Source organism: Electrophorus electricus, chromosome 19 (assembly GCF_041902795.1).
Source record: "Electrophorus electricus isolate QZ-2024a chromosome 19, ASM4190279v1, whole genome shotgun sequence".
Taxonomy (NCBI): domain Eukaryota; kingdom Metazoa; phylum Chordata; class Actinopteri; order Gymnotiformes; family Gymnotidae; genus Electrophorus; species Electrophorus electricus.
The window spans coordinates 16,330,544-16,343,149 of NC_137515.1; the positions used below are offsets into that span (position 1 = coordinate 16,330,544).

The window sequence follows — 12,606 nt, forward strand, 5'->3', positions numbered from 1 at the left end:
TTAGAGTTTGGGGGTCACTTCATATTTTATTTCCGTTGTTCATTCTTCTGAAGCGATGCTTCAGATACATCAGTTATCTGCCACAGAGCGAGAAACACATTTAAATACATGTAATAATTGTGCTTGTTTTCAGAGTAGACTCTACGAAGACTTTTCTCTATCTGCATTCACTTAAATCCGAGGGCTTTGAACCAGAATGCTGGTTATGAACAGCCCTAAGCCTTTTTATATGCTTATGGTTAAATGGCTTTCTCAGACTCCCTGAGGTTCTAAGTTTTCTATAGCAGGTGTCGGAAGCCGCCGAAGAACTTATGCATATGTGCGTGCACGTGCACACACACGCAGACACACACACACACACACACACACACACACACACACACACACACACACACACACACACACACACACACACACACACACACACACACACACACACACACACACACACACACACACACCCATAAATGACTCATTAAAAACCCTTCATGCTTAAAGTTCCCTAAAGATCTTCCATATGCGCAAGCTGCTTTTCCCTAATGGATTAAAGGACATGTGCAAGTCTTTTTAACCTCGCTTATATAAGAATAATTATTCCTATTCTTGCAAGTATAGATGCATAATTTAGTGTTAGGGCAAAAGCTGACTGACTTGGACTAAAGCAACAAGAACTGGACCATTTTTGTTATTTTATCAACATGCTACAATTTCAGATTGCATTTACTAGGGCAGGTAAAATGTGAGGGCATTTTTGATCACTGACCTTTTTTTTGATAGCACCTGAGCTTTCTGAAAAGCATTAATGTGATCAGGACCTGGCAGCACATGCTTTGTGAACAGTAGAAAGGATGGTTTGAATTGTCAGAGTCAGAATGAAAGTGTGGAATTGTCTGTCCTTAAATACCCTTTGAGGCAGTAAGAATAGCCCAAATCTCTTCAATAGTCTTCAATAGAAATTTGCAAACAATTACCATTACCATCAACAGCTGTATGACACGGTAACATTACATATTACATAAGTGCATATAGACTGACAGAAACTATTTAAAATATGTAAAACCTTTTTATTTTGAAAATTGAGGACAGCACAAGAAATGCCACTGTACCACATACAATGGAATGCTTCAGTGAGGCAACTGATATATTCCCAGATATGATTCCTTTCCATTTTCACTCTGTAATGCCATTCACAACACACTATTTCAACATGTGTGTCACTACCACAAAGTATAATCAATGCACACTGCTTCCTGTTGAAATGCCATATCCTGTTAATTGAAGAAAAAATATCCTTGAAGAATGAATAGTGAGAACTTCTTAATGAATCATTTTAAGTCAGAAATACCTCTGGATATTAAAAGGTCTCTCTAGGCCACGGTTTCTTTCCTCAGGATGCGCTTGGAGCTGCATAAGACTCCAGTAAGTGCTGCTCGGCCTTGGGCCCTTCCTCTCTTCTTCACGCCCTTGTGGCACCTGAAGGATACGCCCAGCTCCTCCATCACCTCACTGAATGAGACGCACTGGCAAAAAGAAGACAAAGCCAACAGTGAGCTTTCATCCCAAAAGAGCAGTCCTGCTCCTGCCTCAAAACCCTTCACCAACAACCAGCATTGGGGTATACTAACCAGGAGCATGGTAGGTGTGAAGTAGATGCTCTACTGTAGTTTTGTTGATTTCTCAAACCATTTGTGCACACTGGATTAGCAGTTGCAGTGATATATCAATCCTTTTATAAGATGTTTATATCTGGTAGACATTCTTTTTCAGATCGACTTGCAATTTTAATCACATTGGCGACGTAGGTGGATATTGTGTTAGAGGTCTTGCCCAATCCCAAGGACTCTTACTGGCATGGCATGGTGCACTTGCCCGAATAATGGATTGAACCACAGATCTCAGACTCAACAGCGTCTGCTCAAACACCTACACCAGTTCCATCACATTGTTCTCACCCTCCACCTTCTAATTCCCACTTCAAACAGATGGTAGCCAAAGGAATACAAACATAGCGTATGTAAACAAGCCTGTTGTTGTTGTTTTTTTTATTGTTCTAAATAACTCTGATGGGTTAGGAAGCTGTAATGTGTTTATGTGTTTTGGGCCTAATGAGGTGAAAACGCTCTGGAGAACCTGCCTGCCATGGAACATCAAACAAGGACTGCCAGTGCCGAGCTGCGGGAGAAAGACGCAATGAGAAACAGGTGCTTTTTCTGGATTAGCGTTTATGAAGCTCTTTGGGATGTCTGAGAGATAAATACATTTCAGGCAAGACAGGAGCTTGATGAAGCTTGATGACATGACCTTCTTAAAACTGGAACCAGGAACTTTTTTTCATAGACCCAAGTACTCTGCATCAAGTGAATATAAACTACCATGTATTATTTACCCAAAAGCAACATAAGATGAAAGTACTTAAACTCCGTACTTAACCTCCAACAGATGACTTCATGTTTAATTTGCATGCTGTCATAAGGCTATATGGGAGAGAAGGAGACGCTGAAAATGCAACACAAAGGGGACAGCTTTTGCCATTGGACCATCCTCAACACCACACCCTCTTTTTTTTGTTTAATGGCTTGGAACTTCCTGAATGGTACACTTGTGATTTTGTTCAATAAATGATTTATGTTATTGTCTCTGGGTATTCATAAAGCTCATGTGCTCATCTGTGCAATGGCCCAGTTCAACAGAAGAGGAAGAAGAAGAAAAACAGGAGGATTACTCTCCATGATTGACAGCCTAAGATGTGGCAGCACTTGGGCTGTGAGAGCCAGCGCACCTTCCGTGAGCCAAGCCATCACGATAAGGTTATTTAATACAGCTTAGGGCACAAAGGCCACAGCTGGAGAGCCTCAGCTGGGCTGCAGGTGTTGCAGACCAGCCTTTCTTAAGACCACATCACTTTCCTTTGGCCGTGAATTAGCTTTCTGGGCCTACCTTGGATTATCTTCAGTGCGATCTGGCCAAGTGAAGAATCATGGCCTTTTAGACTAAAAATGGCTGGAGCATGAAAATGGTGTGGGTAGAAGTCTGCTGCCAAACCATCATACTCGAGCCAAGAACACAGCCTTGGTCCCCAACAAAGCATGTCACACACATCAGAGCTCCAGAGTAAAAAGCATGCCATATTTGAAGCATTATAAGCACAGCCAGAAATCAATCAATATTTCATTTAGTACACCGTTTCTTATTTGGCAAGGGACAAGCCAAAGAATAAGACCTTAAACCTACTGTTTACTCTGTAGAAATTTTTGAAGGCACGTGTATGCTACACTGCAGCTGAGAATTATGCAGAGTGGTGATGTACGCATGGCAACAAGAAGGCGGTGATTAATGAGGTCACACGCACCCCTTCCAAAGCTAGTGGGGCGAGCATGAGGGCGTTTAACGTGAGGAGAATATGCCGTCCCTGAGAAGGCGTCCGCGCTCTAAATCTTTGGATAAGGAGGTGCTGACGGAAGAGGTGGAGTCACGTCGCTGCAGCTGCTGTGCCTGAGCGCCATAAAACAAACAGAAGGCCTGCGGCATGTGCACGAAAGACAAGGAACATAAAAAGGAAATGACAAATCAGCAGAGTAGATGTGGTCATGCGCGTGAAAAAAGTGCACACGGAGCAATATAATGAGACAGGTGTGTAACAGAGGGTCAAAACAAATATAATGCGAAAACACACACCAAAAAAAAAGCCAAGTTTTGACTCTAAGCAACCGTACATAATTCATGAGAATGAACTGAAAACCTGCACTAAATAATGAATGCCAACCAATTCCTGCCTCGTCCTGTTCTGCCTTACACCTGTAAGACACACGCCCAGCTTGGCGTTACCTCCTCGATGTCGCTGTTCTTGCGGGCCTTGTAGACGAACTCCCCTACGGCCACGAACACAGACAGGACGAGGCCGGCGGCGAGCACGATGAAGATGCCGCCGATGTTCTCCACGCCCAGCGCACTCGCCTCCCTGCCGTCCTCCTCGGGGCAGCCGTTGCCCCTCCACCACTTCTCCTTCATCATGTGCAGCTTGCCCTCCTCCTGCAGCTGCAGGATGGCGATGGTCACCTTGTCCCGGTAGGGCGAACCTGGGGACAGAGACAGCATGGAGGCTAGGGGACTCGCATGGATACAGGATGCATTCACAAAATAGGAAGCAGATGCAGGCAGCGTTACATATACATGGAAAATGTGTTTTGGTTCCAAAAATGGTATAAGTGGATCAGTGTTACCTATGGGGGTTCCCACTCCATAGCCTTTGGAGTCTATGAGTCCCCCAACCTGTGTGAGGTTGCAGTTTCTCTGGCTGATGTACTCGATGCTTGTGGACTCCATGAGGAGGGCGTAGTCAGTAGTGAGGACACGCGTGATGCCTTCCCGGTTGTTCTTCACCATTGCCGTGTTCTTCCTGCTGCTCATGAATGCCCACATCTTCTCATAGGTGGAGATCTTCGACTTCTAGCAACATACACAAGGAGGGAACATGAAAGGTCATGGCCAACCTTGAGCTTTCACAGATGTGGAGCCTTGATCCCTTTTTTTCAACCTGCAGACTTGATTCCATCTCTTTCACAGCCATCAGAAGCAGATTACTGAGGACTCCTAGCTGGGCAGGTTCCATACAGCTATGCTGTGTAATAATTTTGCCTCAGCCACCTCTCAGAATGAGTCAAAATGAGGCAAGTTGGCACAGATTTGCTGTTTGTGTATAGCGTGCTCAGCCAGGGAAAATTGAACAGCTGGGTACTAAATCTCTCTTGGCTGATTCAATTTGTATTGGCTGTCTACAAGTCCCTGTTTCACCAGCTACAGGAAGTAGTAATCATCTGCTGCAATCTTTGTGGATAAAACCCATCCCGGTCACTGTGTACGATCTCTTGCCCTCTCCATGTCTCTTCCATCTCTCTATCTATCTCTCACTCTCACTTTTTTTCCTTTCTGTGACTGGGCCTCTTTCTCCCTAACCCTTTTCAAGGCAGACAGGCTCTTGCTGGGCATATATAACCCATATATGTATAGCTTAGACACATAAATGGATTTGCAGAGTTAGATTACTGGTATTACTAAAATAGATTATTGGTAATACTGACACATAAAACAGGAGGATTGTAGGAAGTAAATTCTGCAATGATTTCTGGGTGATTGGAGCACACAGGGGCATTAGTGCAGATACTGAGATGAATCTATGCCAGAACAAAGCCACAAATGGACATGCAGCCATGGCCTGATGAGACATTTTCTTGTTTCATATGAGTGTGGGGTGATGAATTAACTGCACTAAAAACACCTACTGGCTTTGTTTGCATCCATCACTCAGTTTGCATTGTATTGAGAGGCAACTGTGAGCAATCGATAAGCTTTCCAAAAAACCCATCAATATACTGTTAGCAACTGCAGCCCCTTCTGGGCAGACAGGACTGGTCTAAGATTTATAGTGCTCTCAAGCACATCGTGATCATTCTGAATCTATATAGCTTTAACTCTGATATTAATAACTCATGGCTTTAATGAGTTTTTAATAAATCTTGCATGGTAGCACACATACTTCTGGGGCGTACGCATACATGTATGCCCATGTATGTGTGCATTTGTGTGTGTGTTTGCTTTACCTTAAAGAAAGTCGTGGTGGATCCGTCTCTCACCGCCCCGTATTCGATTCTAGTCTGCTTGGCCAGGTCGTCGGCTGATTCGATCGCCGTGTCCATCCTCTCCACAGTGAGGAAGGCAGCCAGGTTCGCGGTGTAGGATGAGATGATGATTAGTGTGAAGAACCACCAAATCCCTCCAATGATTCTTGTGGACAGAGCCTTGGGCATGAGGTCTGAGCCTTTGGAACAGCAGGGGACATGTTCAAAGCAAATGATAGGACAGCAGTAACAATCTCAGACACATGCACACAATCACCCAAACACCCCCAACCCACCCCTTTAATGTTTTATCCTTGCAAGCCACACAAGCTTGCAAAGATGACACATTAAAGGAACACTTAGAATAAAATGCTAGCATGGCTGGTGTTCACTGAAAGCTAATAGCCTCGAGTTTCATTTGCCACCATTATTTACAGATTGCTAATTGGTGGTTACTGCTGTTATCCATTATTAATAGCGCTACCATTTCCAGTCAAACTATTCCTTTAAGAAAAGAACTGTTATTAGGAAAGTGCAGTGACTATAAGTGCTGCCTTACAGTGTGGAGATGTTTTGTGCATCTGGGATTCAAGCTGGAGTAGACACACGGGCCTGGCTGCAGTCACTGTGTAAGACAAGCGCTACTCTGGCATCTGAATGGTTCAATGGCTGATTCGAGAACTTGCTTTCTCTTCCTATGACAGCAGGTTGGCTAACAATGCTGCGGAGCACCTTGCATATGTATCTAAAGAAGACTGCAGGTCTTGCTTCTGCCACTGCTGTATGATTAGGGGAGACAGCAACTACTCCACTTGAAACGGGCTAAAAGTGTGATGAGAAATTATGGAGAATATGTCAAATGGGGAATATTCAAAAATGGCGAGAGGAACAAAGAACGAGGGCACCATATATGGCAAACTGCATCGGTAATGTGCAGAGAATAGAGATATCTTTATCTTCTCATGCATGAGTGGACTCATAGCTTCTGTTCTCACAGCACTGAGTCAGGATTTTCATCCGGGAATCAATGATAAATCTGATGTGTATGTCCTCTAACTGGAATGATTCTGAACAGAAGGCCTTCAGATGTGTCATGGGATTGGGAGGACTATGAAGCTGTCAGAGAGTCTGCACTCTGGTGTTTACTAAGGTCTAAAATGGGTCTTCCTACATCAATATGACAAACGTCCTACAACACAGAGACTAATAACTCTCTCAGAGACCAGCAGCATGTCAAACAAGTGCATAAGTTTAGTAACACACCAAAGTGCATTCTTAGAGTATGAATCAGCACTGAGTATCCCTTTTTAATGTAGCATTGATCTTAAATCTTTGTCTGGGACTATGGTAAATGTGTTGGAGAGTGTTTTTGGCTAGCCGAGACTTAAGTAATGTCTTTCACGTGCAACTGCTCATGTGATTGACAATTCTGACTCATCTCATCTCATAAATGTTAAAGTAAATCTCATGGCCTTCATTTTGCACAGCAGCTTTGACTTCTTTGACTCGTCAGGTGTGTATATTGGCTTTGATCTGCAAAGTACATCAAATTGTCAAGCATACACATGCCCTGTGGCAGGTAAATACCACCTCTCGTACAGCAGCCTCACTGGCACTGTGGCCAGCATCGCACTGTGGCTGCCCTCACACTGCGGCCTCCCTGGCACTGTGGCCAGCATCGCACTGTGGCTGCCCTCACACTGCGGCCTCCCTGGCACTGTGGCCAGCATCGCACTGTGGCTGCCCTCACACTGCGGCCTCCCTGGCACTGTGGCCAGCATCGCACTGTGGCTGCCCTCACACTGCGGCCTCCCTGGCACTGTGGCCAGCATCGCACTGTGGCTGCCCTCACACTGCGGCCTCCCTGGCACTGTGGCCAGCATCGCACTGTGGCTGCCCTCACACTGCGGCCTCCCTGGCACTGTGGCCAGCATCGCACTGTGGCTGCCCTCACACTGCGGCCTCCCTGGCACTGTGGCCAGCATCGCACTGTGGCTGCCCTCACACTGCGGCCTCCCTGGCACTGTGGCCAGCATCGCACTGTGGCTGCCCTCACACTGCGGCCTCCCTGGCACTGTGGCCAGCATCGCACTGTGGCTGCCCTCACACTGCGGCCTCCCTGGCACTGTGGCCAGCATCGCACTGTGGCTGCCCTCACACTGCGGCCTCCCTGGCACTGTGGCCAGCATCGCACTGTGGCTGCCCTCACACTGCGGCCTCCCTGGCACTGTGGCCAGCATCGCACTGTGGCTGCCCTCACACTGCGGCCTCCCTGGCACTGTGGCCAGCATCGCACTGTGGCTGCCCTCACACTGCGGCCTCCCTGGCACTGTGGCCAGCATCGCACTGTGGCTGCCCTCACACTGCGGCCTCCCTGGCACTGTGGCCAGCATCGCACTGTGGCTGCCCTCACACTGCGGCCTCCCTGGCACTGTGGCCAGCATCGCACTGTGGCTGCCCTCACACTGCGGCCTCCCTGGCACTGTGGCCAGCATCGCACTGTGGCTGCCCTCACACTGCGGCCTCCCTGGCACTGTGGCCAGCATCGCACTGTGGCTGCCCTCACACTGCGGCCTCCCTGGCACTGTGGCCAGCATCGCACTGTGGCTGCCCTCACACTGCGGCCTCCCTGGCACTGTGGCCAGCATCGCACTGTGGCTGCCCTCACACTGCGGCCTCCCTGGCACTGTGGCCAGCATCGCACTGTGGCTGCCCTCACACTGCGGCCTCCCTGGCACTGTGGCCAGCATCGCACTGTGGCTGCCCTCACACTGCGGCCTCCCTGGCACTGTGGCCAGCATCGCACTGTGACTGCCCTCACACTGAGGCTGTTCTGGGGCGATAGTGAGTTGAGTGGAGCGCTACTCTAGAGCTAAGCAGGTCTGCATCAGGCCATGGCCAGAGTTGGGAAAGAGGTATTGCTGGCTTCACTATCTTGACTTTCCCCTTTTGGAAAGCAGAAGGAGAAACAGTTTCCTCTCAGACAGCTATCAGTGAATGTTCAAGTAGGATGTGTGTCCAGTGGGTGCCCTGAAGTCAGGTAGGAAATGTTCTGCCTCTCCATTCATGTCATTCTGTCTGTAACGGGCGAACTGAGAATGACACCTACTCAACATAAATCCCTGAGAGCATTTGTCACTTTTAACATCCCTCACATTAAAAGCACATCACTAAGACGAAAAGCACAGCTCCTTTGGCTAATTCCTCTAAATGCCTTTTCAGCCATTTACAGAAATAAGGAAAGGAAAAAGGAAAGAGACAAACAAATGTACAAAACGTAATAGTACGGGTGGCAGGGCATTTGCCTTCTGCCGATTCAGTGGTAAGAAGCATGTTGAAATTTGAATTTGGCAAAACTGAGTTAAAAAGCATGGCTTTTTGTTTGAGGTTTCCTGTTAGTTGTTAATTACAAATACACACACACACACGCACACATAGGCACATGCATACAAACATGCAGACATGCACACACATGTACACAAACATGTATGCACACATGTACATGCAGACATGTACGCATGCACACACACAGATTTGGACATGCTGAATGCTGACCAGCCTTGTTTGAGTTATGATGTATTGGTCCTGTGTGTCAATGCTCAATGGAGCTCATAAAACACAATGTAAGGTTAAATTACTGGCTCAAATGTTTAACCCCCCCCCCAAACGAACTATTAGATCACTTTAAAAACTTTCTATAGCACATCAGCTTCCACAACAAACCCATTCTCTCTAATATTTGAGCCAAAAAGTCTGCAGAATATGCTGCTCAATGATTTTTTCACATCTCCTGCTCTCATTAAAGCCAAACTTTCTGCTTTACACTCTCCTGCACACTTGAGACACCATCCATTTATTTGCATGCCCTGCGTTGTGGAACCAGCAAGCTTGTCTGTCAGGCCAGAACTGCCTCATTACAGAGCAAGCAGACTGAGACCAGAAAGGCTGGGATAAAAGCTACACTATCATAATTAGAGTGTCACTTTAAATCAAGTATTTCTAATAACGATGAACCTTCCCTGGGGCTGCTCTGGGAAAGAGAACAGCTTGGATTCGGTAACCTCTCTGTTCCATTCATGGCCGTGTCATGCTACCATGTTGTTATCATGAATCTTAGTAAAATATGTACTGGCACGGATTTTGCAATTCAAAAGTGCCTGAAGAACTGAAAAAAGTCTGAAATACAAAAAGTACTTATTATCTTACTCAACAGAGCCTGGCTTAAAACATGTGTGTACAACTGTGAACAAACTAAAATAACTTATTTATTTATTTGACAATGTATACATTATATCGAGAAGAATGAAACTGCTTAAAATGGAGAAAAAACCCTGCAACTTTCTAAGTTGGATATAAACTGAAAAAGAAGATATCAGCGTTGAAAGTGAGACGCCGAACATCTTTACATCCTTACCTTGCCTCATAAGTGCCGCAACTCCAAACCATAAGCTGTTCAATAATGTGAAGTTGTTTTCCATCACATCTGATGCAGGGTTGCAGGGGTGAGGGTTGTACCATTCATATGGTGTAAATCTGGGGTTTAAAAAAAGAGAATCAGGTACAAGTAATCCAAAACCCCAAGATGCCTCTAGACAGAGTGCTCACTGTTTTCAACAACAACATCCCCAAATATCAAATTCATTGCTTTTTTGTTTCTAAATGGACAAGCCACCCACTTTATCATTATTGAATCTAATTTTTGCTTCTGCCAAGTGCTAATTGAGGGTCATGAAGAAGTCAAGGTTAGAGTGAATTTCACAGAATGATTCATTCACAAGTCTTATGATGAAATGAAGCATTGATTTAGTGAAACAAAGACACTACAATTATAAACGCTTTTCAAATTCACAAGTCCTGTAATTTGACCTTACAAAACAGGTCATTTTAAAAAATCCTATAATAATTAATAAATAATTTGTTTTGCATGTACACAGCAAAGAGATTCCCAAATAAAACATACACTCAAAATGCATATTTCTTCATAATTTTATGCAAACAAAGAACCAAACTTGCAATATAACCACACTGACTGATGACCACACCAGAGTTTCAGAGAGATTTAAAAAGATTCGATAGGACAGTGTTTGGGTCTGGATTTGCATTTTAATAGACTCGAACAATCTTGCTGTTTCTATGTTCCCAGGCATGTGATGACCTGGGCCTTTGAAACTGGACTTGTGCTAGAACATGGACTCCCTAGTGACATAAGTGAAAATATGTTTTATTATGAAGTAGTTATGTTTCATTTTTTAGTAGTTGAAGATTATTGCGAGCATTTCATCTTATAAATATATGAAAGTTGTACATCTCAGAAAAATTATTACAAATGTGCAATTATAAAATCAGTCAAAGAGGACACTGATATCCAGCAAAACTGCATGCACTGTGAAATCTGTTTGCTTTGCACAGCTCATCTGTCTACCAGATCTTTATACATTAGGGTGAACTCAACTCGCAACAACATTAGCCTTAAAACAATACAAAAACATATCAAATCAAACCTCTCTCTTAATATGAAAGACGTGGCTCATACGGAATGTCTATAATATTGTAACACGCTTAGACGAATGTTTAGAATTGGTTTCTCAGATCATGCCTGCAAAACCAGTTAAAAGATGATTGCTTATTCTAAATCCCCACAGTTAAATGGCAAAGCCTGGGAAAGAGTGAAGGTCTCTGACTGTACCTCGCAATAACAAAGAGCACACAGCTGACCCCCAGGCAGGCCAGCAGCATAAACAGCCAGATGTCTGGCGTGAGGGGGTTGAGGAAGGAGAACACCCCTGGGTTGGTACCATTGGGCTTGCGGTACAGGATACTGATTCCCAAGGTCATGAAAGGCTTCGAGAAGTCGATGACTTTCTCCCGCACGTAGGTAATGGTCAGAGGGGCCACTGCCAGATCAGCTATCTGGAGAAGCAGAAGACGATGCGCACTGATGAAGAAGATTTAAGGAGCACTCAACTTGAAAGTTCAGTCCAGTAAACATGTCATAGTGGGTGAGTAAACAGGGCTACCTGGACTACTGTGCATATGCCTTACCTCTCAACTCAGAGGTAAACCTAGGTCTTATTTAAACTGATGAGAAATACTCTGGACCTTTATGTTTCTACACTAAACTGATGCCTTCACAGTTCACTAATATTTATTCCAGAGAACTTTTGTGAAGTTTTGTGAAGCATAACTGAATAGTTTGGTATTATAGACTTTCTTCGTATTGCCAAAAATACCTTTCTATTTGAACTCTACTTCAATCAAATCAAACAAATGGAACCATACGGCATTAATCAATACCAAGCAAATCAGCAGGTGAACTGCACACTGATACTGAAATCAAGGTTTAAAACTATATGACATAGTCTGTTCTACACAACAGCATTCTAAATGATAGCATATAATAGCGAAAAAGTAGTAGGAGTTGTAGTAGTAACTGAAAAATAATAATGTTGGGAATGTTTATTTAAACTAGTTATCACTGTTTTAGTTGTTTGCTTATTCAACTTCTGACATACAGCGATTAAATGACAAGTGTCCTAAGCAAGCATAGGTTTGCTGAGTCATTTTGCAATAACCAAAAAAAATCACTGGATCAGTAAAAAAATCCTTTGATTAAACGATTTTTTAAAGCTGTCCATGTGTGTGTGTATGTGTATGTGACTCACATGGTCAATAAGCTCCCTGACCATTCCGTTCCATTCTCCCTTGTCGTTCTGGGCACCATACTTCCCATCTGACACCAGCTTGACCTCGTAGCTAAAGCCAAGAATGTTGGAGAGCTCCTTCAGCAGGTCCAGACAGTAGCCTTCAAAGCGATCATTTCCATACAGCACCTTATCAGACTTCTTATACATTACATACGGGTTCTCCTGTGAACACGCACCAAATTCACTTTAGGCACTTTATAAAAATTTCAATTATTAGCTCAGCACAGTGTTAAAAGTTAAAATGAATCAATAATTAATTACATACTTGACTGCATAAATTAGACAAA

At 44.5% G+C, this 12,606-nt stretch overlaps 1 protein-coding gene across 8 annotated transcripts in view; it reads right to left on the reverse strand.

Annotated features, from left to right (window-relative positions):
* Positions 1-12,606, reverse strand: part of grik1a (glutamate receptor, ionotropic, kainate 1a) — a 49,470-nt gene that overhangs the window by 1,570 nt on the left and 35,294 nt on the right. For 2 of the 8 annotated variants that reach the window (XM_035535450.2, XM_035535445.2), the window contains 7 exons: positions 12,278-12,481; positions 11,302-11,525; positions 10,030-10,148; positions 5,598-5,815; positions 4,221-4,446; positions 3,826-4,076; positions 49-1,520 (listed from right to left, as the gene is read on the reverse strand). In XM_035535450.2, the coding sequence (XP_035391343.1) occupies positions 1,368-1,520; positions 3,826-4,076; positions 4,221-4,446; positions 5,598-5,815; positions 10,030-10,148; positions 11,302-11,525; positions 12,278-12,481 (1,395 nt within the window). In that variant the 3' untranslated portion in view covers positions 49-1,367. Of the gene's footprint in view, positions 1-48; positions 1,521-3,349; positions 3,520-3,825; positions 4,077-4,220; positions 4,447-5,597; positions 5,816-10,029; positions 10,149-11,301; positions 11,526-12,277; positions 12,482-12,606 lie in introns of those variants that run through there. The other 6 variants (XM_035535448.2, XM_035535446.2, XM_081702350.1 and 3 more) reach the window with 6 other exon arrangements.